The 26,468-nt window shown below is 37.8% G+C and overlaps 1 protein-coding gene across 5 annotated transcripts in view; it reads right to left on the bottom strand.

Annotated features, from left to right (window-relative positions):
- Nucleotides 1-26,468, bottom strand: part of LOC132205352 (poly(rC)-binding protein 3) — a 118,101-nt gene that overhangs the window by 7,825 nt on the left and 83,808 nt on the right. For 3 of the 5 annotated variants that reach the window (XM_059634345.1, XM_059634342.1, XM_059634343.1), the window contains 7 exons: nucleotides 25,913-26,244; nucleotides 9,976-10,032; nucleotides 9,253-9,369; nucleotides 8,125-8,391; nucleotides 6,775-6,897; nucleotides 3,911-3,986; nucleotides 59-206 (listed from right to left, as the gene is read on the bottom strand). In XM_059634345.1, coding sequence (XP_059490328.1) covers nucleotides 59-206; nucleotides 3,911-3,986; nucleotides 6,775-6,897; nucleotides 8,125-8,391; nucleotides 9,253-9,369; nucleotides 9,976-10,032; nucleotides 25,913-25,993 — 869 coding nt within the window. In that variant the 5' untranslated portion in view covers nucleotides 25,994-26,244. The remainder of the gene's footprint in view (nucleotides 1-58; nucleotides 207-3,910; nucleotides 3,987-6,774; nucleotides 6,898-8,124; nucleotides 8,392-9,252; nucleotides 9,370-9,975; nucleotides 10,033-25,912; nucleotides 26,245-26,468) is intronic. The other 2 variants (XM_059634346.1, XM_059634344.1) reach the window with 1 other exon arrangement.

The following is a 26,468-nucleotide window of genomic DNA, read 5'->3' as shown; positions in this document are numbered from 1 at the left end:
CTAGTGCGCCGAGCCAACAATAAAGCAGGCAGCAAATCAATATGCACAAGAGACTTGCCTGATCTCGGCTATCTTGGTGCCGGCCTTGCCGATGATGCAGCCGATGAGCTCGTTGGGCACGGTCATCTCGTGGGTCTGCGTCTGCGAACCGGCCGCCGGCCGGTTGTTGCTGGTGCGCAGCTGACTGCCTGCCAACGCTGCAAGGGCTGCGAACAGACAAGGAAGAGGGTCGTTAGCACCCAAGAGGGACCAAATCCTTCTTGGTCCGAGGGGGTTTAATTGATTCGGAATAATTTGAATGCTGATTGGACTAATTCAGCTCTCACTCTGACAGTGAAAACACAAACTGAGTGGATTATATTTTGAACATCGATAAAGCGACTGTCTGAAATTTTTAAATCTAGATTTAAACATGAATAATTCCGTTTTTTAATTTAAGTTTGGAGGGGTTGGTACTTTCTTAAGAGGAAAAAGGATGATTTTTTTAAACCAAGAATTTTAATTTTTTTAACTGAATTAGAGGATATCAGTAGTTTTTACTCAACATGAAATGTTTCTCCCTCTCAAATATATGTAAGCAAAGTTTGTGTTGAAACATGTTGGAAAATAAGAAATTGTAAAAAAGTAACCTGCGAAAAAGCTCAAAAATAAATAAAAATAAGAACTACTTCGCACTTTAAGGGGATTGCATTTGCAAAGCAGCACATAAGACCACAATTGATTAGCCACTTGCTGTATGACTTTTTCTGTTCCCTCATTAACGTGAAACTTAATATTTTATCTGTTGAGTAAATTTGCAACTAATTATAACTTACCATTGAAAGTAAAATTCAACATAATTAAATAGGTCACTAATAGAGATATTTTTAGGTAAACAAGCATCCCGTAAAGACATTACTAAGAAATAGTGTGATATCAAATGTGATCTTAATAATATAGTTTATTTATTGATAAAAAAATAAGGTAATTTCTGTTAAAAAAATCAATTAACCTCAAAAGATAATAAATGATATTGATAATTGAAATTAAGGTGTCAATATTGATATTATTGTTAAAATAAATGAAATAGGAATAATCGGTATTTATTTTAAATGTTTAAATTAGAGTTAAAAAAATAGTCATAAGTTTAAATTTTATTAAATATTCACTAATTCTGGGGATATAATATTGAAGGAAAGCAACGATCATTTATCGTGATCATTCAATTGAGTGACAATTCAGATCGGCCCCATTAACGCAAATAGGCATCGACTTTCTGTCAACGAGCTAATTATTGGTTGCAGAAACAGCTTGATGCGATCCCCCTGTGCGCGATACATCACTGAGAAGCGCGATTCAATTTCACCCCTTTCAGTCGGCGGTGCATATTGAGATAGTGGTGTGTAGCGAAGACACGGTCGATATTTTCATTACACAAACCCACCAGTCTAAAAATGGAAGACCAACCATATATATCGACTGCTTCACTTGGCTTTCCGACAGCGAAAATGACCGTGCACGCCTATCCATTTCGCCTGACAAGTGGAGGAAACATAGGGATAGTCCTACAAGCACGGGAATGAGAGAGACAGACGGAACCACCAAAGAACATTTAAGGCTTCTTGGACGTAGCAGTATTACCGCTTCAAAAGGACATTTGAATATACTAATTTTTCACTAAACCAAGGTGAGTAAATAATAATTAAACTTTTCACTTGTTTTTTGTGGAAAATTATTGTCACTGAAGGGTATAAATAATTGTTTCAAATAAAAAATTCTAGGTGGTGTAGGTTTTATTGCCGTTACAATTATTTTATCAAATAATTAACGAAATTGAATTTGAAAAGTATTGAATTTTTCTAGGATAAGTTTTCAAATTTCATCAGATTGTTTTAAAAAGCAGCCATGGAATAAAAATCACAGCTTTTGTCTAGATTTATTTCTGTTCAAGCTGAGGAAATATCGCAGTTTTATTTTATGAAGTTCCCATGATTAATTATAATTAATGAGTGTGTTAGTAAGTAACCTGCAAAATCCATCTTAGTCATTCACCCACTTGATTTTTTGTTTAGATTTCGACAAAAGTTTTTTTTTTCAGTAAATTCAAGAAAAAAATTAATTAAAATAATTATTATTAAAGAAATGGTCAATTAATAGACCATATACCATATTTTTAATTACTCATGAATAATTTTGTAGTCTTTATAGATAAGTATGATGTATTCTCATCTTGTGATTCACCACCAAATTTATTCAGTTTGAAACACTTATGAAATAATAATCAAATTTCAAATTTGATATCGACTGAGAAGAATAAAAATAATTCGACGACATAGATTTTCAGTAGAAATGCATTATTCTATATCATGTATTCTGTTATCTCTGTAAAATAAGGAAAATGAAATATTGTGGAATTGTGAATTCTTCCGTAACAAGAGGCACAAGAAACCATATTTTCTTTTATGCCGTAGGTAATCTCCGTTCTTTACAAATCCGGCAGATATTTCATCTCGGCTACGATGTTAAGTAAGAGACTGGGAGGATTTCTGAAATCCCTCGACGATAGGACCGAAAATCTAAGAGTAATTTAGCGGCACGTGAAGCGAATCGACGGTAAACCGAGCGGACAAAGTGTTTTGCAGTAAGTAAGTGCACGTTGGGCGTAAGTGGCGCCGAGTAAAAGCATCGACCTTTCGACTCGGGCGAGCGACAAAGGCGAGCAAGACAGTAATTTTGTTTTACACAGGAAAGGCATCACGGCGAGGAGTGGCGAATGTTGTCGCCGCCTGTGTTTGACAAGCGATCGACCGAACCGTGGCCGCCGCATTATATTTGCACAAGAGACCAACCACTGTACTGCTGCTGATGACTCGAGGTGGACGCGCGCATTGTCGTTTGATTGTTTCCGCCGCCGACGCACAACAAATAAATTGAGCGTCCGACACAAGAGCAGCAGCAGCAGCGCCAGGGTAAATAAATAAACTTTGGCGCCGCCAAAGATCAACAAACTAAGTCAATCAGCGGATGTAAATCATCAAAAGCGCAATTCCGCTCTCTCGCCGTGCGTATATTTATATCCCCTCCTCAAAAAAGAAGGCGCAAGAAGTTTTGATTGAGCGAATTTTCATAGAAATTGGCCTGCAGCTTCCGAGAGTTTTCCTCATTTTTCCAAGGAAACTTGCTGAGGAGAGAGACGAGCTCGTCTCATCCACTTTTTTCTTCTAAATTTGGAAATCCGAGAGTCGCCTGCTCAAAAATTCCATACTTGACACGCCACCGTGTTAAGGGCGAGGGGTGACCGTACTTAAAGCAGTGCGAAAGGTCCTGTCAGGCTCATTCACCCGTGAATTGCAGTCGTGGAAACGTGCCCTTGCCCTCGTTTAATATGTATGAGGAAAATTGTACAAAAATATTTGGCTAAAACTGCGAAAATACTTTTGATCAAAACAGGATCAATTTGGAAAGCTACGAGTTAATTCTCTAATTTTAAATTTAAGTCATTTGGTCATTGAATTGAAGGAGTTTTTTTTACGAATTAAAATTCATGGTAGCACCATGCAAAATTTTGATGACGTTCATAAACTTATTTGCATAAAAAAATTTTTGGTGATTTTCAATCAGGACGAAAAATTAGGAAAATATCGCTGTTGATAAAATAAGATTCTAGCATTTTGGAAAGAAAATCCAGTCTGAAGATTAATAAAATAGTGAATCTTCAGGCTGAAATTCCAGGAAAACAAGCAAAAATTTAAATTCTTTAGTAATTAATTTTTTCCCAAACCGTTTTGAAAAGCTCCATAAATTAATTTCTACTTCAATTAATGTTAGATTGATAAAATTTTCATGGTTTTTTGTTTGTAAATTCAGACAGTCGCTGGTACTAAATGAACTAATCACTAAATTACGAAAATAAGAAGAAAAATGTATTTACAGTGCTCACCTGCTGGGTTGAGTCCTCCTGCATTATTGCTGAGTCCACCAAGTCCAAGAGCCGCCAGTCCTGCCAACTGTTGGAAATCCGATTTCGGAATGTTTAGTTTCGCCCTCGATCGAAAGCAAATCGAGGCCCCCTTAGGAAGGAGGGAAGGGGGCCTCCAGGGCCACTGCCTCAGGCCTTTGCCGCCTGCCCGCGGGTGGAGGATTCAGAAGGGCGCGTCAGTAAGGGACATGCCGGGGATAATGTGTGTATGTGTGACGAGAAGAAGAAGAAGAAAGAGTGAAAACCGAGAGAGAGAGTCGCGGCCTGTCGGCCACTGTGGGTTTATTGATTGCTGCGAATTTCGGGGGCGAGTAATTGGCAATTTCGCGCCTCGCCCCGATATAACTTTTAATGGCGCGATTTATGATTGGGACGTGCGCGCTGCAGGTGCGAGGCGTTCTAGGAGGAAATGAAACTGCTTTCCAATCTCTCTCTGATTTCGCGTTTCGCAATTTGCAGGGGCGCGAGAGAGCCGCGACCTCGGTGCATCTGGAGGGAAACAATTTGCAAGGGTGGAAAATTGCAGCAGCATATTAAGGGGGTGGGTTGGGAGGGAGCATGCAATCGCGGAAGTCAAGGACAATAATTGCTTTGATGTGCCACCAGGGCGGTTTTCAGAGAAGCTCTGGAGACGAAAAGTTTTGCGCGTCTTCTTTGATTGTGCTCGAGAAGAAACAAGAGCCAACAAAAGATGGTCGCGCGCGTCTCCAGAGTCGTGTAATTTAGCATCTGTGGTTGCATGAGGATATATTGTTGGAGGTGCAGAGTGGGATCAGCAATTTGCTCTTGTTGTGTTCCTCTCAAGAGTCAAAGCTCACGCGCGCGAGTGTTGCTGCTAATCCCACATGCACGCACCAAAAGCCTAAAATACCACAAGGATTTCGACGTACTTTTAGACGAACAAATAATATAATGAGGTGCTATTGAAAATGCAAAACAAAAAAGAAATTATAGCAGGGAGGGGTTATTAGTGTCGATTTCTAAATCACCATGCATGATTTTCAAAATAGGAAAAACAATACTGGTAAAATTTAATAATTGAAACAAGCTATGTGATATCCAGAGAAAGCATAATTTTTAATTTTACATTAACTGCGAATCAAAAGAAGATTTTAACAAACAGCTAAGCTTCAGCCAAAGAACTTTTAAATAAAAATATGTAAAAATATTAAAGGATTTTCTCTTAAGCCAAGACCTGAGTCACCTGGGTACTTCTTATATGATCTAAATTTGTCGTTTATAAATATTAACCCCCATCCCCAGTTTCCAAACAAATAGTTGTAAATTTAAACATTACTAATCAAAAAAGTGTGGAATATGTGAACTGGATTTGACCATACATGTAATTACCTTGAGCCACACTAAATAAATAAATTATCTTTTTTTAACTGTGACAAACATAAATTGATATTTAAGAATTGAATATTCTCTTTTAGTTTATTACAACAATTTGAATGAGACATTTAATAAATTTTTATTTTAGAAATTAAATTTAATAGATGTAAATATGTATATTCATTTCAATAAAGCAATGAAAAATAAAAGCAGTAATAATAATTAATTTTTAATATTAACAATAACTTAAATAAAAATGCTTTTGATCCTCGCTCATTGATGATTTGAATTTAAAGTCGACTTTTCCTCGATGGGTTTTTTTGAGTTGTTTATTTTAACAAAAACAATATATCCTGCTCTACATGTTTCGGCTGCGGGCTGCAGCCATTATTCATGAGCTGTGGAATCATTCTGACAAGAATTAGTACACAATTTTTAATATTCTGACCAAAATTACTATAAAATTAATTTCTTAATACAATTGTCAAATTTTGTGTTAAAAATTGTTTGGTGTAAAAATGTAAGAAAGTAATTTTTCACAAAAAAATTTTACTTTGAATAGATTTTTCTTTTTTTAATTTTGATTTGTGTACTAATTCTTGTCAAAACGATATCGCAGCTCATGAATTATGGCTGCAGCCCGCAGCCAAAACATGTGGAGATGGATATTGTTTTTCTTAAACAATAAATAGCTAACAAAAACCATCTAGGAAAAGCTGTCTTTAAATTCAAATCAACCCTCGATCGTGAAATTCTACTGCAAAATTTAGTAAGCTTATTTTAGTTTATTTTATATACTACAATAAATACCGATTAAAAAAAGAGGCCATTTTTTCTCAACCTATCTCAACCTAGGATTAATTTAATTTAAAATACCTAATTTTTCTTTCTTTGAAGACTCAATGATTATGCTAGCAAAAAAGGAAAAAAGAAACTAAATTCGAAGCAAACAAAATTAACACGGCAAGCGCAATTCAGGGTAAAAAGGTTCTGAGGTCATGGCAGACTAGTATTAATAAAAAAAAAACGGCAGTTGGCAGGCCTGAAAAGAGGTGAAGGGTGCCAACTGAGAAAGGGTGTCGAGCATTGGTGAAAGGGTAGTTGTGTGAAGTGCGCCGGGGGTTAGAAAGAGAGGGGTGTGGGGACGGCAAGCGGGAGCAGTCCGGGGGGCGACGACGACTTACGTCGGCTAGGTGGGCCATGGCTGCAAAGTGTCCGTTCTTCATCGAGTCCATGAGGGGCTGCTGCGCGGCGGCGGCCAGCGCCAGGTGATGATGGTGAGCGTGATGCGGGGGAGGGGCGGGAAGGACAGGAGGCGCCGTGGAGGCAGGGGCCGGAATCAAACCCAGGGCGTGTGCTGTGGCGTGGGCGTGGGGGTGTAAGGCTGAGGCAGGGGGTGGGGGCGCACCACCCCCCGCGGCGGGCGGCAAAGGCGGCGGTTGGAACTGCAGAGACGGTGGCAAGGCACTTTGGCTACTTACGTCTGGATGCGCGGGCACTGCGTAATTGCCCTGGATCGTGTACGCCTGCCCGCCGGCCAGGATCACGGGGCCTGCCACCTGGGGCTTGGGGCGGTAGGGGATCGTGGCACCTTTGGGTGGGGACTGCAACACAAAACGCACTAGTTAGTTAGAATCGGCATTGTTAATGCAAAATTATCTTTTCGGGGGTTTATTTAAATAATTGGCCAAATTTGAACTTGATTTAGACACACTTTTCCCAAAAACGGCATTTCTTGAGTTGTCGGGAATAGAAAAAACTTAAAATAAGAAACCAGAATTTACAAACCGTAAATATTAGAAACTGGAAATAACATTGTTTTAAATTCTGTATTGTTCTGTTTTGAAAAAAAAAAACAGCAAATTTATCACCAAAAAATTAAATCAATATAAAAATGGAATTCTTTGTGAAATATAATTGAATTGGTAAAAAATATTGAAATAACAAGAAGAATAAAAATTTCAATACAAAATAAACAAAGCTGTAATTTTTTTGTTTACATAAACAAAAAATGGCTTACATTTAGAAAAACTAAACACTTGCTCTCCCCATCAGAATTAAAAATACTAGATAAAATGAGTTACTTAATATAGAATAAAATTGTAGGATTTGCTTTCCATTTCATTTTTTAAAAATGCATTGCTACTATATTTTGAAAAAGAGCCAGATTCAGAAAGAAAATTAAGAGAGGCAATAAATTACAACCTAAAACCGTCAAAAGTTTTGCCTTTAATTTATGAGCACCATTTTTATTCATCATTGTAAACTATTGGCTCACAACCTTGGTGGCGTTAAAAATTACCAACATGCTGCAAGCGGAGCAAAACACGCTGTTATTCGAGCCCAGAAAATCCACTACTCCCCAGCCTCTGCAAATATTTATCATCCGGCATGCAAACGTCGTAAACACGATTCCGCGGAGAGCGGTTCGGTAGAATCTCTCATAAAATAATGCCGTTCAAACCAGCCGCGGACATATGCAAAGTTCCGAGAGTGGTGGCGTTTTACGTACAACCGGGAATTCATTTCAATTGATTTATCTGCCCGGAAAGAAATTTTTATACTCATTCGTCATGATTCAAGTTAGTCTTTACACGGGACGTCCCCCTCTGGAGGCCGCAACTTGTTGAACGTTTTTTTTCTCCGATAAGAAATAAAAACTAATGTCGAAAATTTGGTGCTGATAAAATCGAAAGCAAGTTTCATCGGCTTTAAGTGCTGAATTATTCAGCCGCCTTTCGGGCTCTGGGGAGACGGGCCAAATTTAACAGATTCACGCCGCGTGGCGCCCGCTGGGGATCAATGGGTGGAGGTGAGGGTAGACGTGGTACCTCAAGCATCACACAGCAAATGTGGTAGATGCACTGGGTGATGGCGTCACTGGTGCCCGAAATGGTCACAGCCCGTTCAGTCGAGTTGGGCAGCATTTCGCTGGCCACCTGGATGCTGGCGCCGGTCACCTCGCGGATCTCCTTGATCTTGGAGCCGCCCTTGCCGATGAGCGAGCCGCACTGCGAGGCCGGCACGATGAGCCGCAGCGTGATTGGTGGCCGGGGGATTCCTCCAGCGGAAGACCCGTCCTGGAATGCTGCTGACGACTGCGAAAATAGACAGACAAAGCCAAAGTGAGCGAGGAATATAAAAAAAAGAAGCAGTTTGGCCGGCACGCCGAGTTTACGAGTTTATTTTCAAAGTCTTCGGCGTCTGGAGTGGGTGTTAATGGAATGTCCTGACCACATATTTAAAAGAGGAATATTGTTTGCGATTTGATTGATTACTAAATTGATTGAATTAAAAACACTGCCAATTCGAAGACCTAAATAATAGTAAGAAGAAATTAGTTGAAAGTGATAAGTGAATTAAATTAATTTTAAATTGGATTTTATTAGATTTTTTGGAGAATTAATTTTGTTGAATTTTAGAGCTTTAATTAAATTGGAAATTATTAATATTAATCGTCTCAATTTTCAGCTCACAAAAGAAAATTAAATAATTTTGATAATAAAATATTTTAGTTTTTCAAGTGTTTTTATTTTAAATAAAAAATTACTTTGCAATAAATCTTGAAAAAATATCATTGAACATTAAAAGTTCTCAAAAACAACAATTAAAATGTTAACGCTTGTTCCGTGGCAGTAAAAAGAAATTTGATCATTTCATATTTTCATTCCCTGACTAATGGTGGGTCAAATTTGATGAATGTTGAGACATTCGAGTAAAATTAATTTCAAAACGCGTGCGTCTCTGGTGACGAATTATTATTTTAAATGGCCTGCAAGGTAAGCTCCTCGCCTTCTTGGCGCCGCTCCAGATGTTTAATGTTCTCAGACGATTTCTCTCGCTCCCTCGCTCTCTCTCATAAAAAGTAACAAATTGATTTTTCAAAGCGGCTCCATTTCACACCGATTGTATAACAACGTGTGTTCCCTTCCAACCAACATTATTTGTATTTAACTCACCTCTTCAAATTTGCGGCAGATGAGGCTGAAGGCCTTGAGGATTGTGGAGGTGGGGCCGCTGACGGTGACAATTCGCTCCGGGCACGAGCCATCGGAAATGTTGATTTTGGCTCCGGACTGCGAGATAAGGCAGAATTAGTCGTACAACATCTGATAACTGCGGGTGGCTATTTTTGAAAATTAGGGAAAATCCAGCTCGGCGCCGAGACGCTGCCGGCTCGTGAAAGGGGCAAGTGGAGGAGAAGATCAAGTGAATATTTGGGGCGAAAAATGCGGGCAAATTCAGCTTGACTGGATCATCGTAAAAAAGGATTTGTCTGTTTTTTTTTTGTTTTTTAATAAAGTAAAATAAAATTTTTCAAGGCATGAACAACAATGATGTAAAATCTGAACCTATTCCTTTATTGTAATTTATTTTTAAATTATTTAATATTATAATAAAATATATATAATATTTTTTTTTCATTAAAACTGATTTTACTTCAAATAAAATTTTTGTAAAAATATTTTCCAATATTTAATTTAATAATCTCCCAAAAAAATTAACTTTATAGCCAAGTAATCAAATAAATTTGAAATAATCTCGTCAACACTTTCACTATAAAAACTTAGAATAAACAATCATTCTAAATTTTGACAGGTCATAACATATAATTCTAATGGCTTTGGTGTTCATTAAAAAAGTAATCAAAATTTCCAATGTAATAGTGTCTAATAACTCACCTCTTCTCTAAAGCGTTTGACTATTTCGCCCTTCTTGCCGATGATGCTTCCAACTTCCTGCAACACACAAAGGAAAAATTATTATTGCAAGTGATGGAACGATTCGTCGCCGAGAGTGCGGGGCTGAGACCTTTTAATTTCCTGTCGCGCCCCGATCGAACTCACGTTCGCGTTTTTTTTTTTGTCTCTCGCCTCGCAAAATCCACTCCTCCCCTTGCTCGAACAGAAAACCCCTTACTTAGGCGGTGCATTTTTAAATTTGAATTTCACCAGGCGACCCGTGAAAGTGCCAGAAAGAAGCTGACAAGGCGGTAAGCGAGAGGATCAGAGGCAGAAATTGGTTCTGGCGCCCTCACCGATGGAGGAACTTTTATTTTTCTACACTTTATCAATTTCTAGACAACTTACAATTATGTACTTTTTTTTCAGTAATTTCCAACTGTTAAAATTTTAATCAATAAATATTATATAACAGAGGAACCATACTAGCCACAGGGAAAACGATACGAAAGTTTCAGATTTAATATATTAAATAATAAACTTTGCTCTAGTAAATTTATTTATATGTAAAATTTACATCTTTTGTAATTTATTTTAAACATCATACTGAATTTAATTTTTATTAATATTAATTTGATTTAATTTAAATAAAATTAAAAAAATTTAAAATTGAACAAAATAAAGTTAAAATTAAAACACAAAAATAATCATTTAATATGAAGTAATTATGTTTTGCTAATTAAATTTTTTAATACTTTTATTTTATTTCTCAACTATTTAATTTAAATTCGTTCTAATGAAAGTTTTAATTTCACCAATCTCACATTAAAAAATTGACCCCTTTCATGTATATTCTGTTATTTTTGTCCGGTGATAATTTTTTGCTACATTTTTGTGTGCAAATAACTATAATTTTTATGTGTTCAGAGTTCAGATGTTCAAATAATGGAGAGAAAATGACTAAACTAATCTTTCTGAGAAACTCATAAAGCTGTTCAAATTAAATTGCAATCAGAGCGACGTTTAATATCTGCTAAGTGCGGAGTAGGTACAAAAAAATCGGAGGCAAAAAGGAGCCGTTCTCGGGGTTGGTCTCGGTGGGCGGCAACTAATTCCGAATTCGCTTCTCTGGAGGATAAAAGTGCGTGCGGCAGGCCATTCCGGTGCGTGCACAAGTGGTTTCGGCAAATCTGAAGGCGCGCGCGTGAATAATGCAGTCGGGATAATTAAACGGGCAGAACGATCGCGTGGTTTGTCGGGCGCCGGATTTGCGTTGTTTTGCGTCGAGAGGATCCCCTTTAACGGCTCGCTTAACAAATTGGCTTGTCTTTTGGCGCACGTGATCTCTCTGCCAAGCAGAGTCGAGCACTCCGCCAAATTGAGTCGCAGCAGCGACAAAGAACCATCTCTCGCTCACTCGCTCGCGCGCGCCGCATTTAAATATTAATGCACCGCCCTCGGACACGTACGAGACGAGGGAGATTGAAAGCAATGCCGGAGAGCAGCGGATTCAACCTTGACTGCGATTATTATTTTCCGGCTCTGACATTCGGGATGAGGGACTCGCAGAGAGAAAGAGAGGGTTGCCCCCGGCCCCGCACACATTTCTCTGGGATTAGTGCCATGCTTTATGAGGGTTTGTGCAATTTTTTGTGTTACTGCGCGCAAGAAAAATTACAACAGTAATCAAAAATCCGAGGAATGTCTTCTTTTTACCTTTTACCTCAGGAAGAAATATTTTTCATTGCAGAGCTTTGAATTTATTTCAAGATTTTCCTGTATTGAATTAAAAACACTAAACATTTTTACCCTTATTAAGTTTTATAATGTAAATTTACTGCAATTTCCAAAATTCCCTAATATTTTGGTTTCTATTTGGTAGAATTTTAACAGCGTTTGATAAATTTTTTTAAATAAATTCCTGATAAATTTAAATAACAATTGAATGCTCACCAAAAATATCAATTTAGCGGAATGGTTTTGCTGTATATTTTGTTTTGAACCCAATTATATTTTGTTTTCTTTAAATCCGGAACATCCTCTGAAAGGTAAAGGAAATGCAAAAGAGCTTATGTTCGCAGTCTACAACCCAATTTCACGAGAAAGAAAACAAATACAAAAATCAGAAAAATTAAAAAATATTTATTTTTTGACATTTGTATCCTCATTCTTTTTTTTTAATTTTGATGTTTTTTTTTTTTAATTTCGCTGATTTTGTTCCTGTTTTCCCTCCTCATGAAATAGCCCAAGTCACTGGTAGAGCCGTTAAAATAAAGTAAAAACATTTCCAGCGACGAAAAAGCTCCTGTTTTTCACTTTCAGCTTTTATTTATTTCTTGTCCTCTTCACCAAAGCTAAAATTTCAAAACTTGCAGACGGCACGATGCCGCAGTTTCATTGCTCTGATGATATTTCGCTTGAATAGCAAATTTCGGTACATGTATAAGGTTTTGAGCATTAAAATTTCACAGGCAATTGAATTGATCAAAAGCGATTCGCCTCGAGCGCGAATCTTTTGAGCGTTTTTTACTCATTTTCGGCGGCTGCACTGCGGTGAAAACACGAGAGCACGGCTCGATTGGTGCAGGGAATGAGTGCGCTGGCTCGAGACTTTTCCGAATTAGAGCGGATTAAAAAATGTCTTTGCACGTCTCGTTAATTCGCCGCCATTCAGGCAGGTCGCCCAGCCTGGCAGGTGCAGCTTTTTCAAAACGGCACTCCAGGTTTCGGTGCGCGCCGCTTGCGCTCCAATTTGCAGACACGCCTCGTTAGAGGCCAATGTTGTACACTCTGTGTATATGTACATATGTGTGCTCTTAGTCCCGGGGGCCAAGGGCAAACCGCCACCGGAAAAGAGAAGGAATGCCGCCGCAGAATCGGCCGAAAGGGCGGAAAAACTTAAATAATATGTCGGAAAGACAAATTTAGGCACAGGAAAAAGGTTAAAAGTTCAATGGTGACAGTAATTACTATTTTATTTAAAAAAAGAAATGCTAAATAAAATGTTGAATGGGGGTTTTTTTTTTAATGGAGTATATTACTAAAAAAATGCAAATTTTATTTTGTTTCTCCCTAATAATATATTTAAATTAATTCTGATTTTGAAGATTGATGAAGTAACTTATAGTTGTTTTTAAAATTTAAATGAAGATAACAATAAAATATGTAATAAAAATAAATTCTTTACAATGTGGAAAAGGAATTTTGGTATCTTAAAGTTTGCTCGACGTGATTTTCCACGAATTTTCTGAATATTCAGCTTGGTGAAAGAAATCGAGCAACTTTTTAAACAATGAAAATTAACAAAATTTCTGTTTTCACAGATTATTTACAAAATTGAAAGCACAGGGAAATCAATGTCTGAGAATGATACATTTTTTGAAATGATCACAAATAAAAACAAACCACGGGCTCAAAAAAAGGATGACCACAAATGGTGACCTCCAGTCTGCTAGTACATTAAAACTATCTCATTAATTTTTGTCTTATCAACGAGGATAGAATAGAATAGAATAGGTTTTTTATTTAATTAAATTCTCAAAGCATTGACAGTGTAAGCCCTACATTGATTTTTCACTATGAATGCTAATTTTCTATTTTATCAATAAATTAATATTATATAACAATCATACATATTTTTATAATAAATATACGTGCGTCAGAGTTTAAAATTGAAATTAATTTGTTTCGTTTAATTGACTTCCATTGTGGAATAGTAATATATAATTATATTTATAGGTTTTGCTTAAAAATTAAATCAAATATATTAATAATTTATTGCATGTTTCAAATGTTTAAAATTGCGATCGGATATATATTCATAAAATCAAAATAAATATTATAAATAATTTTATCACGAAAAATAATTAAATACTCCATTTTAATTTTATCATTTTTAATTAAAATTAAAATAAGTTGTTAAATAAATATTAAATAAAATTTGTCGTTTCCCTGCTGGCGACAAAAGAGTCGCCTGGTGACACTTCAGCTCGAGTACAGCATTCCCGAAATAATAACGATAATAATTTTTATTAAAACGCGCGCTACCATTTGTCTAATTATTTACACGGCGCCGACGCTCGCTTGCTCGTTCGCGAGAGCGTGTTCATTTTTGCCGAGCCGCTTTTGTCGGCGTTTGAGGCGCAATCAGCGATATGGCTGCGGCCGCCTGAGTAATTTCCATGCAGCAGCCATTCAAGCTCGCACGCCGGCAGCCAAGACAATGGCCCCGAGTGTATATGTATCTCGCTGGTATACAAACACGCAGCACACCACCAGCATTTCCTGACAGTCGATCTGTCTGCGCTGCTGAGAAACAAAAAACGCGGCCGCTGACAACAGCGACTCTCCGCCGTGAAACGTTATCCGCCTTGTAAATTTTCACTCGGCTGCAATTATGACGCGTTTTAAGATGCTATCTGCGCGCGTTTGTCACGATTTTCCCGCACGTCTCCGCAGCATCCACTAAAGCTGCAGCACGAGATTTACAGCCGCGACACTCCATTAGCTTAACTTGCTTTTAAATTAATTAAATACGTTAAATACTAGCAACTGCAAAATGAGAAATAAAATGCTTGCGCATTTATTTAGAGGATCTTTTAAAAATAAAATTTTTGCTGACGTTGCTTGCAGTAAATTAGAAGAGTGATTTTTTTTAACTTGCGTGTATTTATCAAGAAACAGAATTAATATCTTCATAAAAACTTCATCTTTCAAAATGAGAACACAATAATAATGAGTTTTTTCCATTCTGCCATTATATTTGAATTTAAAATTTGCAGTTTTCTAATATTTTGAGTGTTAATTTTTGATTTCACCTCTACTCTCTACTTTAATCTAGGAGCAGAACTGAATACAACTTGTGTAAGTTGATTTAATTTGGGAGATTTCCTGAATTTTAAAGTTAGAAATTAGTGGAGTTTCTAATTAGAATTCGATAAATCGCAATATATGAATTTGAAGGGAATAAATTCAGAATTTAAAACTCTTAAAATACGCAGATTATTTTTTACTTTTATTTAATACAAAAAATCATTTTCTGAGCAATTTCAAATTAAAAACCACTAGTCTTCTTCCCTCTCAAAATTATAATATGATATGCTAATATAAATGAATTTTATTTTAAACCAATTGATTTTTGTCGCTTTTATGTAATAAATATACAAGAAACTACTTTTGACTTCCTTTTCCATCAACAATATTTTGCACAGAAATGAAATTCGAGCTTTTAAGGAAAGAATCAAATCAAAGGCGTGTCAACCGACAACGAGTTGCGACGTCCGAGACATACAACTCTCTTTTCCTCTCTCTCATCATCTTCTTCTGCCTCTTCAAAGCGATTTCGTTTCTTGCTCTTCAAACGCGCTTTTGATTTCGGCGCACGAATTTCGCGTGACAAATATCCTCCTCCTCCCCCTCCCTGAATCCTTTTGTCCTCTTTCGCTCGCGATATCGACGCGCAGCGTGTTTTCGAGCCTCACATATTGTTTTTGTCTGTTCGATTTATCTGCGGGCGAACGACCGACCGAACGAACGAAAGAAAGAAAGAGCTCGGCTGAAATATTTTGAGCAAATAAAAGTCTCGAGCTGAATTCCACACGGAGCACCCGGCACAGCGTTGTTGTGGTCCGGGAGTGCCAAGGATTTGCCGGCAGCACCATTAAGAAGATTAAAAGCTCGCAAAATCGATTCTGACCCATTTGCATTTCAAATTCGCGCCGAAAGGAAAAAGTAAAATGTGCGCCACCGTTGCTCACGGCCGCCTTTTGACTTTTACCCTTCACGGCCTAACTGGCGCTGGAATCGATTACTGCTCGCTCAAAGCGAAGTCAATTTTTTGACGGTTGACTTAACTATTTGTAAACTGGCAAGAAATCTAATTATTTGTACAATTGAATTTGTATATTATAAGATTTACAATTCATTTTTTTTTTAATTTAGTCGCATTTTTCATGAGATGAGAAAATAAGTAAAGTAAATTTTACACATTTTTCTTAAATTTTTTTCCATAAATGGTACACATTTTAATACGAAATTTTGTTACCCCTGCAAAGTATGCTATTAAATTTTGAAAAATGTATATAAATTGTCAAGAATAAATATATGTACAATTTTCTGGAGTTTTCCAATTTTTAAAAATAATTGAAAACTATTTTCAAATTTTTGTTTTAAAAACTTATAAAATTGAAAACGTAGAATTTTACTTAAAATTTCAAATTCTTTGAGGCCTATTTGTGGTTGTTGTTTGCATTCAATTGTAGGAGCGGAGCAAGAATATGTGCGATTAATTTAAGTGTGAGTGGGCGAATCGATGAAGTGGCTTGTTGTTGTTCGCAGACAACAATTTGTTGAACACAGCTTTTGTGTCTCTCGGTGCTGATTGATTGGCCAGCTGGGACCGACTCGAAAGTCCCGTCGGTTTTGAATTGCATCGCAGCACGAGAGCGTGCACGCTCCTGCACCGAGTCACTAATTGACTAATTGCTCTCGACGCGTGTTTTCTCGCTCGTCGAAAGCCACTTGATTACCTTGACAACGGGCTTTGCAACGACGGCGGTGGAATTTGCGTCAAAATTATTGCATCTCATTACTCCGATGTGGCGAGTCGAAACTCGAAACTGCGTGGGTTGCGAGAGGGCACAACAGAAGTTGCAAATGGGAAAAGTTCGCGGAACTAAATGTCTGTCTCGTTTTGTGAAGCCCGTGGAGGTTTCCATTTGGTTAATTATTTACCAGTCTCTGCATTTTGCGGACTTTTCAGAGTGCAATTTCATTTAACGAGTGTGCTAGTTTGAGTTGAAATTGGGTTGTTAATTGATTGATTTATTGCTTATTTAATAACAGATTGTAATTGTGAAGAATAAAAGCATAACATAAATAATCTGTTAGAAAATTTTACTTCAGCTTGCTTTGTTCACGTTTGTGTAACTTTTCAATTTCCAATTGCAGCTTGATTTGAAATTCCTAATTAAATCAAAATCATTAAATTATTTCAGTAAATAAAATTGATCTAAAATTAATTAAATATCTGGTAATTTTAAGAATTTTAAATTCTAATCTGGATATAGCAATTTCATATTATTTAAATTCTAATTAAAAACTCGAAAAATGTCAGCTTTTGCCTCATAAATCTTGCAAGTAATCCTTTTCAGTGGAAAAAAAGCAGGTAAAAAGCTTTGATTCTGTACGAAGTCTCGGCTAACCTTGTGAGAAAGCTCTTCTACTAATCTCTCATTTCGCTCATCCGCGCGACGAGCAGACTCGGCCGCGAAAAGAATTTTAAAAAATTCACCGCACTTCCGAAAGCTTTTCATTGCGACGGGCCCGACCTCTCTCTCTGATATATATTTCATGGAAAAAAAGCAGTCGTTTTTCTCCCAGTGTGCACACAAAGGGCCGCGCACGGACGAAAATAAAAAGAGTGCATTATAAATTCTGTTGGAGATTTTTTTTATGTCGCGAAGTTTTCCACAAAATAAACCGAGGGCGAGGCCTCGTGTATGTTTTGTCACCCCTTTGGGTCCACGGGATGATGATGATTATTTTGCCGGTGTAATGAGGGTTGCGTCACGACTCTTGAGGGATGCATTTTTCACCCCGCACCCCCTCCACGCCCGTCCGCCAGCTTTCGTCGGCGGTATTGATCCGCGCCACGAGAGATGAATTATCGCCATTCAAAAATTATGAGCGCGTGTTTATGCGACGACACTCGCACAAACAAAAATGCGGCGGCAGTTTGCAGCTTTCTCGCTCTCTCAAAACACATGTCACTTTTCGACGCGAGCTTCTTCTTCCGCCTGCTGAATTATTCACGACGGGGGCTCGAATAAAGAAGGAAAGAAATGGATGTGCCGGAATTAAAATTTGAGCGCGCGTTTCGTGAAATGTGATTTCCTTTCTCATTTATGTCATTTATGCTCAAATTAGGATTTTTTGGTTTGAAAAGTGGCTTGCGAAAATTGAGACGCAAAGCAAGAGGGTATTGGCGAATAAATCTTGATCTGGATGACGTGATTGAAATTTGAGCCAGCGACGGAGATTTATTCTGCCTGCCGCCGGATCAGGCAAGACCGATTGGAAAACAAAGCTAGACTGATGTCCTCTGCGTATTGTTTTTGTCTTTTTTTTTATACGGCTAAAAGCCTGACGCAAAACAAAGTCGACAAGACAACAAGGAAACAAGGTAAATATTAAACAAGGGCGCAGAAGGACACGCTTCAAGGAGGCAAGGAAAAACTACTTTATGTTTTTTTTTATATGAAACTTTCATATTTATAAATTATTTTTTCATTCTTCAATTATGTATAGGATGAGAATTTGCGAAACAATTCCGGTGGGAGAATTTACTTTACAGCAAATTCTAACATTGACCTTTTTGTGAGAGCTTCGTATTAAATAATAAAAAAGAAATTTAAATTTAAACAGATATAACATAATAACATATTGATTTGCCATAATGAGGATTTGATATTTTATTTGAAGTAAAATAATTTATTTATCTTACTTAAATAGATAAATAATTAAATGAAATCAAGAATAAGTTTTAATAAAAATATCATAAATTATGTAAAAATGCATATAAAAATTGAGATATTTTTAATAATTATTTCTAATTTAAAAAAAAACTTCTGATTTTTTCCTTACAATTAGCCCAATAGCGCATTTTTTTTCTCAAATTGCTCGGCCGCCAGTTTGAACGCGAGAGGCGTTCTCGCGGATCGCAACTTAAAATTATCGGCGGCGACAGCCGGACAGCAGATTGATTTCAATTTGCAAGACTCTCGCGCGCCCTTGCGCCGCACGCGGCCGATACTATTCTTTTTGCCGAGGAGGCCAAGACGAGTCACGTGTGCGCCGCGCGTAAATATATTCTGGTCGCGGCGGCCCTGCCACATGTCCTGCATGAGATATGAAGTATGCCCACTTTGCAGACACAATAATGACGTCACCGCCGCTCTGCTTGGCCAAGGGCAGTGACACCGCGACTCGCTCTCTATTTATTATTATTATGTGCCACTCTCTCATTATTCCGAGCGGACAAGTCGCTATTTCTGGGACCGCTGGACTCGACGCGAACGCCGACTCGCAGAGAAACGAGTACAAGTTTCCACTGAAGCTAATTGCCATGACAAAAATTGATCATTTAATCGCTTCAATCTAACCATTCTTAACAAAATTAGAAGATTTTTGTAATTTTTCAAAGCAATTTAGGAAAATATTGAATTTATTTGATTTTAATTTTGAAAAATCAATTCATTCGGCTGAAAAATTAAATAATTATCAGAATAATTTATTCCTAATTTGTTTAGGTGACTTGATCTTGTTGGAGGCAAGTGTAGACAAGTTCATCTCAGCACTTGCTCGTCAGCTGGTATTTGAAAGTGTGTCTTCGGTCACAAATTACGAGAATATGGCCCTTGGCCGTCATCCAAAACAAACCTATCTTTCAGCGCGACGAATAAAAAATGAATTTTCAAACGGCTGCGAAATCGCTTTAAACAGTCATTTGATTTTCAGCGAGGATAATCCGATCAAGAGGCAGATTGAAAGGCTTCCTGCCCGCCAGCCCCTTCGACAAACTTCCGCCCCCGCAGGGTGCTTATTTCCTGCGCCGAAACTCCAATTCTGGGTCTCTCTGCAAACAGCACCCAACTCTCTCTCAAACGAGCGGCAAACTGCCCGTGACGGGGGCGAAATTATACTGCACCGCACGACCTGAATGGCCGGCCGGTTGTATAATGTGGAGTGCTGCAGGCGCATCAAGCAAGGTTTCCGTCACTTTTAGGTCACTTGAGTTAAAGAAAACCGATAGAATTCTGATGAGACCAAACAGAAAGACTTAATTTGTTTACTTCTATATTTAAAAGACAAATTTATAATTTAAAAGTACATAATTATCTGGACCTTAAAAAGAAAATGTAAAAAATCAACTAATTTCAAAAACTCCTGATTAATTCATTATCAAATGAACCAAGTTTCTGGTTCTTGAAAGTTAATTTAACAATGCGTGTTTTTGATTAATTAAAGCTGAATAAACTTTACTAGTAATTAATTTTACAAAACCAAAGCATTTAAATTCCGATGCGAATAAACAACAGCGACCCGAAATAAATTAAATACTAACGATTTTAACCAAAACTCTAATTTTCCTGACTAACAACTTAAGCACTTGGAGCGTGTCCAGAATTTCGAACAACTGAACCTAATTAAAATGCACAAGCAAAACAGTATCCCGTGAAATTACCAGGGCAAAACTAAAAATTTCCAATCTTTTACCAGCCCCGAGTGCGATGAATTGATGGTGTCAGGTGGCGGAAGGGCGCGCATTTAATTTGGATCAAATCAATTCAGTGTGCAAGTCAAGCGAGCCGTTTTACGAGCCGCCCACCCCGCCACTCACTGATAGAATTTCAAATTAAGCAGCCGCTCTTTCTCTATTTTTACCCTGGACCGAGTTCTCATTGTCCCACAATAATATCACTCCGACTCTCCATCTAATTTCGTTTGCCGCTGCTTGTTTCAATGCGGTCGACGCTTTTATTCGTTTTATGGCCACACGCGCGCGTCCAAACTCTCCCACCCGCAGGCTCGTTCTTACGCATTTTTCGCGCTCGTAATTGCAAACAGCTTTTACTTTTCATTGGTTTCTTTTGTACACCGTGCCAAAGCTACCTTTCTTTCCGCACAGCATTAGCGTGTTTAATGTTTGCAAAAATCAAATCTTACGGAAATCTAGCTAGTATCACATCAAATTGGATTTACTATAAAATGATATTATATTATATTAATTTTAATAAAAAGTATTATTACTGCATGCAAAATACAACTCCAATATACAATTAAGGTCCATATTATTTATTTAAGTTCTTAAAAAATTTATTTTGAAAATAATAATTACTTATATATTTTATTTTTTACTAAATTTCATTTTATACTAAAAAATTAAATATTTTTTATTATTTGTTTTAATATCTTTAAGATTGGAGTTAATATTTGCATAATTTCATTTCTTTTGTGCATCAAATTGTTTAATAGCAGATGAATTAGCTAATGATATATAAATATATCACGTTTAAGTTATCTAATTATGTTAAAAACTCAATATAAATGTCCAGGAATTGATACCTTAACTTTTAAAATATACTTTTTTTATTCTAAACTCTTAAGAACCTAATTTATTTATATAATACCCTCGCCAATGCTGGAAAAAGCAATACGAACAGAACAAAGCAGTATGGCATATTTAATTTTGTGGTATTAATTGTAAGGAATTTTTGAAAAATCCTAGATTGGTTTGCTAAAAATGCACCTAATCGTGTTGAATTGGACAAAATGGAACAAGCCGCATTAAATATGAATAAACAAAGTTTAATTATCCTCTGTTTTACAACAGCGGCGTTGCAAATTGTATCACAGGTGCACGTGAAAATTTGAAATTTCCCTTTAGAGCACCCCCGGCTTACAAGAAAAGTTTTCTCCGCAATAATTCGAGCCGGATAACGAGCCCATTTGCAGGTGCCCCTCCCTCTGCAAGTGCAGCCGGCCTCAGGTGTCCAGATGGCAGTCCACGTGATAAGGGAGAAGAAGCCCCTTCGAGCTGGCCGCGTCGCACGCAAAACAATTTATGGCCTCCAAAAATATCACTCGCTTTTGCAACGCGAGAGCGAGCTGCTGCTCGATTAATTAATTTGGCGCAGTATTTTTGTTTGTTTGCCCGAGAGAACAAAAGCTGGCTCGCCTAGTGAAAGAGAGCAGTGACGAAACGAATTTTATTTTCGAAATTGGCGGCGACCGCCAGCAGATTTACGTCGAAAGATGTAATCTTCTTACGGAGATTGATTGGACTTTGCTTCGGAGGGAGAGGCCGGAGGAAAAATGATAGTTTTTCTCTTCAACGGGGAAAAAGTTGCAATTATTATCATCGGCGTCTAGTGAGAAAATAGTTTGGGTTCGAGGACACTCTTCGTCAATCACAAATAATAACACAAACTGTTGTTTGTGCGATGTTGCGGAAATTACGCGAGTGGCTTCATAGTTTGGTTGATTTCGGAAAGTTTGTGCGTCCTCGAGTCGCAGCGAGCGAGTTACGCAACTCCATTACTGCTACGTCTAACATTATTTGCCGTAATCAACACCGCGGAAAGCCAATTCCAACTTCTCGATGGAGTCTGAACTCATCACTGGTGCAATTTCGTGGCAAATTTTTTGTTATTGCGTCGTTCTTCTCTGCTATTGTGGAATAAATACAGTTTTTCTTTCAATTTTCAGGTGTTTTTTTTTTATTTTTAAATATTTGATTAAATTATAAAAATTAATATTAAATATCAATATTAAAACATTTTAATTTTTCATGGAGGTGTTTCAAACACCAACGTGAACCTAAAGTGATTGAATAAAGTGCAGGAGGGCGTGATGAAATTCAGCCAAGTGAAATAATCTACGGACTGGTTCGTCCCCGGAGATAAGTTAATTTAATCAACTGAATTTCCTTGAAAGTTTTCAGGAAACACCGCATGAAAAGTAAACCGATTTAATTAAATCTAGTGAGGCTGGAATTAATTTCTAAGAAGTCTTGAAAAAATTTCGCTCAAATTGAGAGAAAGAAAACTTTTAACTGTGATTAAAATTAAATATTTCATTCTCTCTCTCCCCCTCGCTCTATCACTCCCAAGTGAAGGTTTAGCTATTCATGAGGTCTATTATTACCCGAAATTCTCTCAAGCGCTCATTTCACTTTCTTCCACATTGTCATAACAGTTAAGTCTGAACGTCACTCGGCTCGTTTTTAAACAAGGTTGAAAAGAATGAGAAAAGCTACAAATTCAAAACCCGCTTCAATCTTTCTATTTTCGTCAACAATGTTGCGAAACTTCTTCGGCTTCAGTTTCCCGGAGTTAAAAAAAAATCAGCTGAGGAATAATCTCGTAATTCTCTTTCCGCGCGTGTCGCGGGCGTGAGAGCCTATTTTTCTTTCGGCGCGCTTTTTGGTCGAGGAAAAAAATTTATTTGCGTCTTGGCCGGGCGGGTGTTCGATTTTGCCGTTTTATTGGTGCGTGCTTAGGTGGCGAGCGCGTGCGACGGAGAGTTATTTCAAGGTTCGAGCGCGCGAGGGACAAAAAGCAAAAAGAAGAATACGTATAAAAGTTTCGAAAGAGAGAGAGACGACACGTGGAATTAGAAGAGGCCGCCGAGTATTCGGAGGTGCTTTGTTTTATCGAGAGGTGACTGGCGTGCTTTCAATTACGCGTTAACTTAGAATAGCAGCACGTGGACGCACGTGTACGCCGCCGATTGCCGCCGGAATGCACCGCACGACTTGGACCGGTCGCGGCGACCCCAAATAATTGTTCTCATCGCGAAAAAACTCGCGTGTCTGCTCTTTATTTAGCAACATTCTTTCAGCGACTGCGGCGCGACAACCAGAAGTGAAATTGCCGGGCGCGAAATAAATCGCCGCTTTTTGCGGTGGGCGCAGAGAATAGACTTTTAAGCCCTTAACCCCTTTAACTACGCTACCCAGCCCATTAAACCGGCAAAAAGAGTTGAGAGTTGGAAGGGGTTGAAACCTACAATCTAAATTGATTAATTAACGTTTGTAATACTTTTAAGTTAATGAAACATTTTTCAAAATTTTGGCTTTTTTTTAATTTTTGTAGTTCAAATAAGAAAATTGGTTTCAAAAATTTAATGTTATCAATGTGATATGGCAACAATAATAATTAATTAATATTAATTATTTGTCTTGAAAATGTTGAAAGAAGTTGCAGTTTTGATTTTTTTTTCTTAAAAAATTTCAAAATCTTTGTATTTACTTTCTTACTCTCCCCCAATTCTTCTGTACACTAATATTTGAATCATGGAGTAAATTTTAAATTAACGAATTAATATCTATAGATTACACTTTATTAAGGCCCTTCTAGCGGCTGTCGTTCGACGACAACGACAGAATGGTCGGAGCGAGAAAAGTTGCACTACTTTCTGTTCTAATATAGCGGCTGTCGTTCAAGGATACTTTTTGTCGTTGCCGAAGGTGGCGCGCATATCGGAAAGTAGGCGTTTCCTTCGACCGAGTGGATTGCGCCAAAAAGTTGTTTTGTTTGGCTTGCTCGGTTGCTCCAAAATTTTAAGATCGTAGAATTATTAATTCTTGTATTTTTGTAAAATCTGAACTATGAGTGACAGTGAGGATGAAATCGTTATGGCAGGTGGGGCCTTTTTAATGATTGGGCTGATGTTCGCGGCATCGGATTTTATGAAGAATACACAATTTCTTCTGAAGTTTCCATTGCGATATAATTTCAAAATTTAACGCGAAGCGTGCAGACGCAGACAAGTTGTGAAGCTGCTGGGTCTAGTGTGAGCTTTTCCCTCCGAAAAGGAAAATTTTGAAAAACAAACTGGATGATCAATGATTTGATCAGCGGTAAATTCAAATCCTGAGCTTTGATTGGTTGCGATCCAGCGACAGAAAATTTTGCCGTCCAAGAGCTCAGATTTTCTGAGCTACGCCCCCTTGTCGGTCGACGTTTTTATTTACCTTAGTCGCCGCTGAACGACAAGGCGGCGCTGCGATCGTTTAAACAGCTTTGACCAATCAGAGCGCGTATCAGCGACGACAGATTCTGTCGTTGTCGTCGAACGACAGCCGCTAGAAGGGCCTTTAGAAAGTTCCTCGAAATATTATTCCAAAAATTTGATTGTTACAGTTCCATTATGAGCGAACTTTGAAATTAATGCGCCTGATGGTTGACTTTTGCGATTTCTAACAGCCAGATTTAACAAGAGCTTTAAGTGTTTCAAGTAGACAAAGTTATTAGACTTTCTGATCCGAAAGAGCGCATCCGAGAGCTCTGCTAATTGGATTACCAGCGCTTTTTTGCACGGCTCTAACTCGCTCCCTTGCTCCGTTTCCTTCCCACTTGCCGAGAGATCCACGCGGCCACTTTCCAACTTCCATATAATGGTGTGCGCGTGTGTGACAATTCGATAAATCCACTCCTCCCCGCTGCGTGTTTTTCTATTACTATTATGGAATATCAATAATATTCTGCAGTTGAAAGTCAAAGTGTTGGGAAGCGATATCATGAGATACTTCGTCCTTTCACACAAGTTGCCTGCCGTTTTCAATGCGGGCTGCTCGGAATACAAAATGACGCCGTTAAAAGGACTTCAGAAACCGATAGCTTTTGTGTTTCGCAGCGAGAAACTCGGCGTGGGAGAGGGAAGATGGCCATATTTCGCAAAACTCTTTCAAGATTGATTCGCGATTCCATGGATGTGCTAAAAGCAGAGGAAGCCATTATTGTTCTCTGGCTGATGGAAAACGTGAGGCCAAAATTGATTCAGTAATAATCGTTGCTCTTTATAAGGAATATATTTTATAAAATTCATTATATAAGTCATGGCAAAAATAATAATTATTAGTTATTCTTCTCGTCGTTGAAAATTGAATAAAAGAGAAGAAATGATAAGACGTAAAAGTAGAAGTGAACAATTAAATTTAGAGTATTGCAGCTGCCCAAATTGAATAAATAAATATTCTTACATATTGAAAATTAAAATTTGTCTAATAAATAGAAAACCACAACCAGAGAATCCACCACAAGCCAACCCTAGAAATTAGCACGAATACCATTTCATATCTCCTTTGTTCAGCATCAAAATTTATATTATTATCGAGTGACGCGTATAAACATTATAATATTTTAACTTCTGTTTATGGTGTCCATAATATGAAATTAATTTTTATATTAAAAATTAAAGTTTCAAATGAGTAAATATTAATAAAAAATTAAAATTTTATAAATAAAATTTAAAGTTACAAAACCTTATCAACATTATAATTTAAAATTTTTAAGTATTTCAGGTTTTATCTTTGTTCCCTCGACCCTCTTGTGACTAGTGGAAGAGAGAGAAGATCTCAAATCATTGTCCTTACCTTTCCCTGCATGATGAGCCGGATGGTGAGCGTGACATTAGGGTCGTCATTGGGCAAAGTCTTAATATCTATGGATGCCATGATGCAAGTGGGTGAGTTTGGTGTCAGGGGTGGTTTAGAGACGCGGCAGGTCGTTTACGGGGGGATTTGCTCTCCTCAGCGCCAATTGTTCCGAGCAGAGAGTTCTGATACTTGGTGAGAGTGGTTTGCGTGTTTTGTTTAAAGTTTTTTTTTTAGCAAAGTAGTCGAGGGCAGCGGTTGGTTCAGTGTGGTTGAGTGGCCAGTAGCACTGGTGGTCTGGTCAGGAGGGTCCAACAATACTCGGTCAGGGTCTGTGGAGCAACAATGAGAATCAGGCTCAGTACACTTCTTGTCATACCAAAGAGACTAGTTTGCCCGCTCAAGTATACCAATTCTCTTTCACACACACACGCACAAACAATAACGACAACAACAATTCTAAAAGCAGAGGGGGCCGGCATGTTTAATCATATCGATCCAACGAGACTAATTAATCGGATTGCTGAGTCCGTCAGGGGGTTTGTTGGTCAACTCG

Source organism: Neocloeon triangulifer, unplaced genomic scaffold (assembly GCF_031216515.1).
Source record: "Neocloeon triangulifer isolate White Clay Creek 2 clone unplaced genomic scaffold, ASM3121651v1 ptg000002l, whole genome shotgun sequence".
NCBI lineage: Eukaryota > Metazoa > Arthropoda > Insecta > Ephemeroptera > Baetidae > Neocloeon > Neocloeon triangulifer.
The sequence above is the reverse complement of the archived record's forward strand: the minus strand, read 5'-3'. Positions and strand labels throughout refer to the sequence as shown.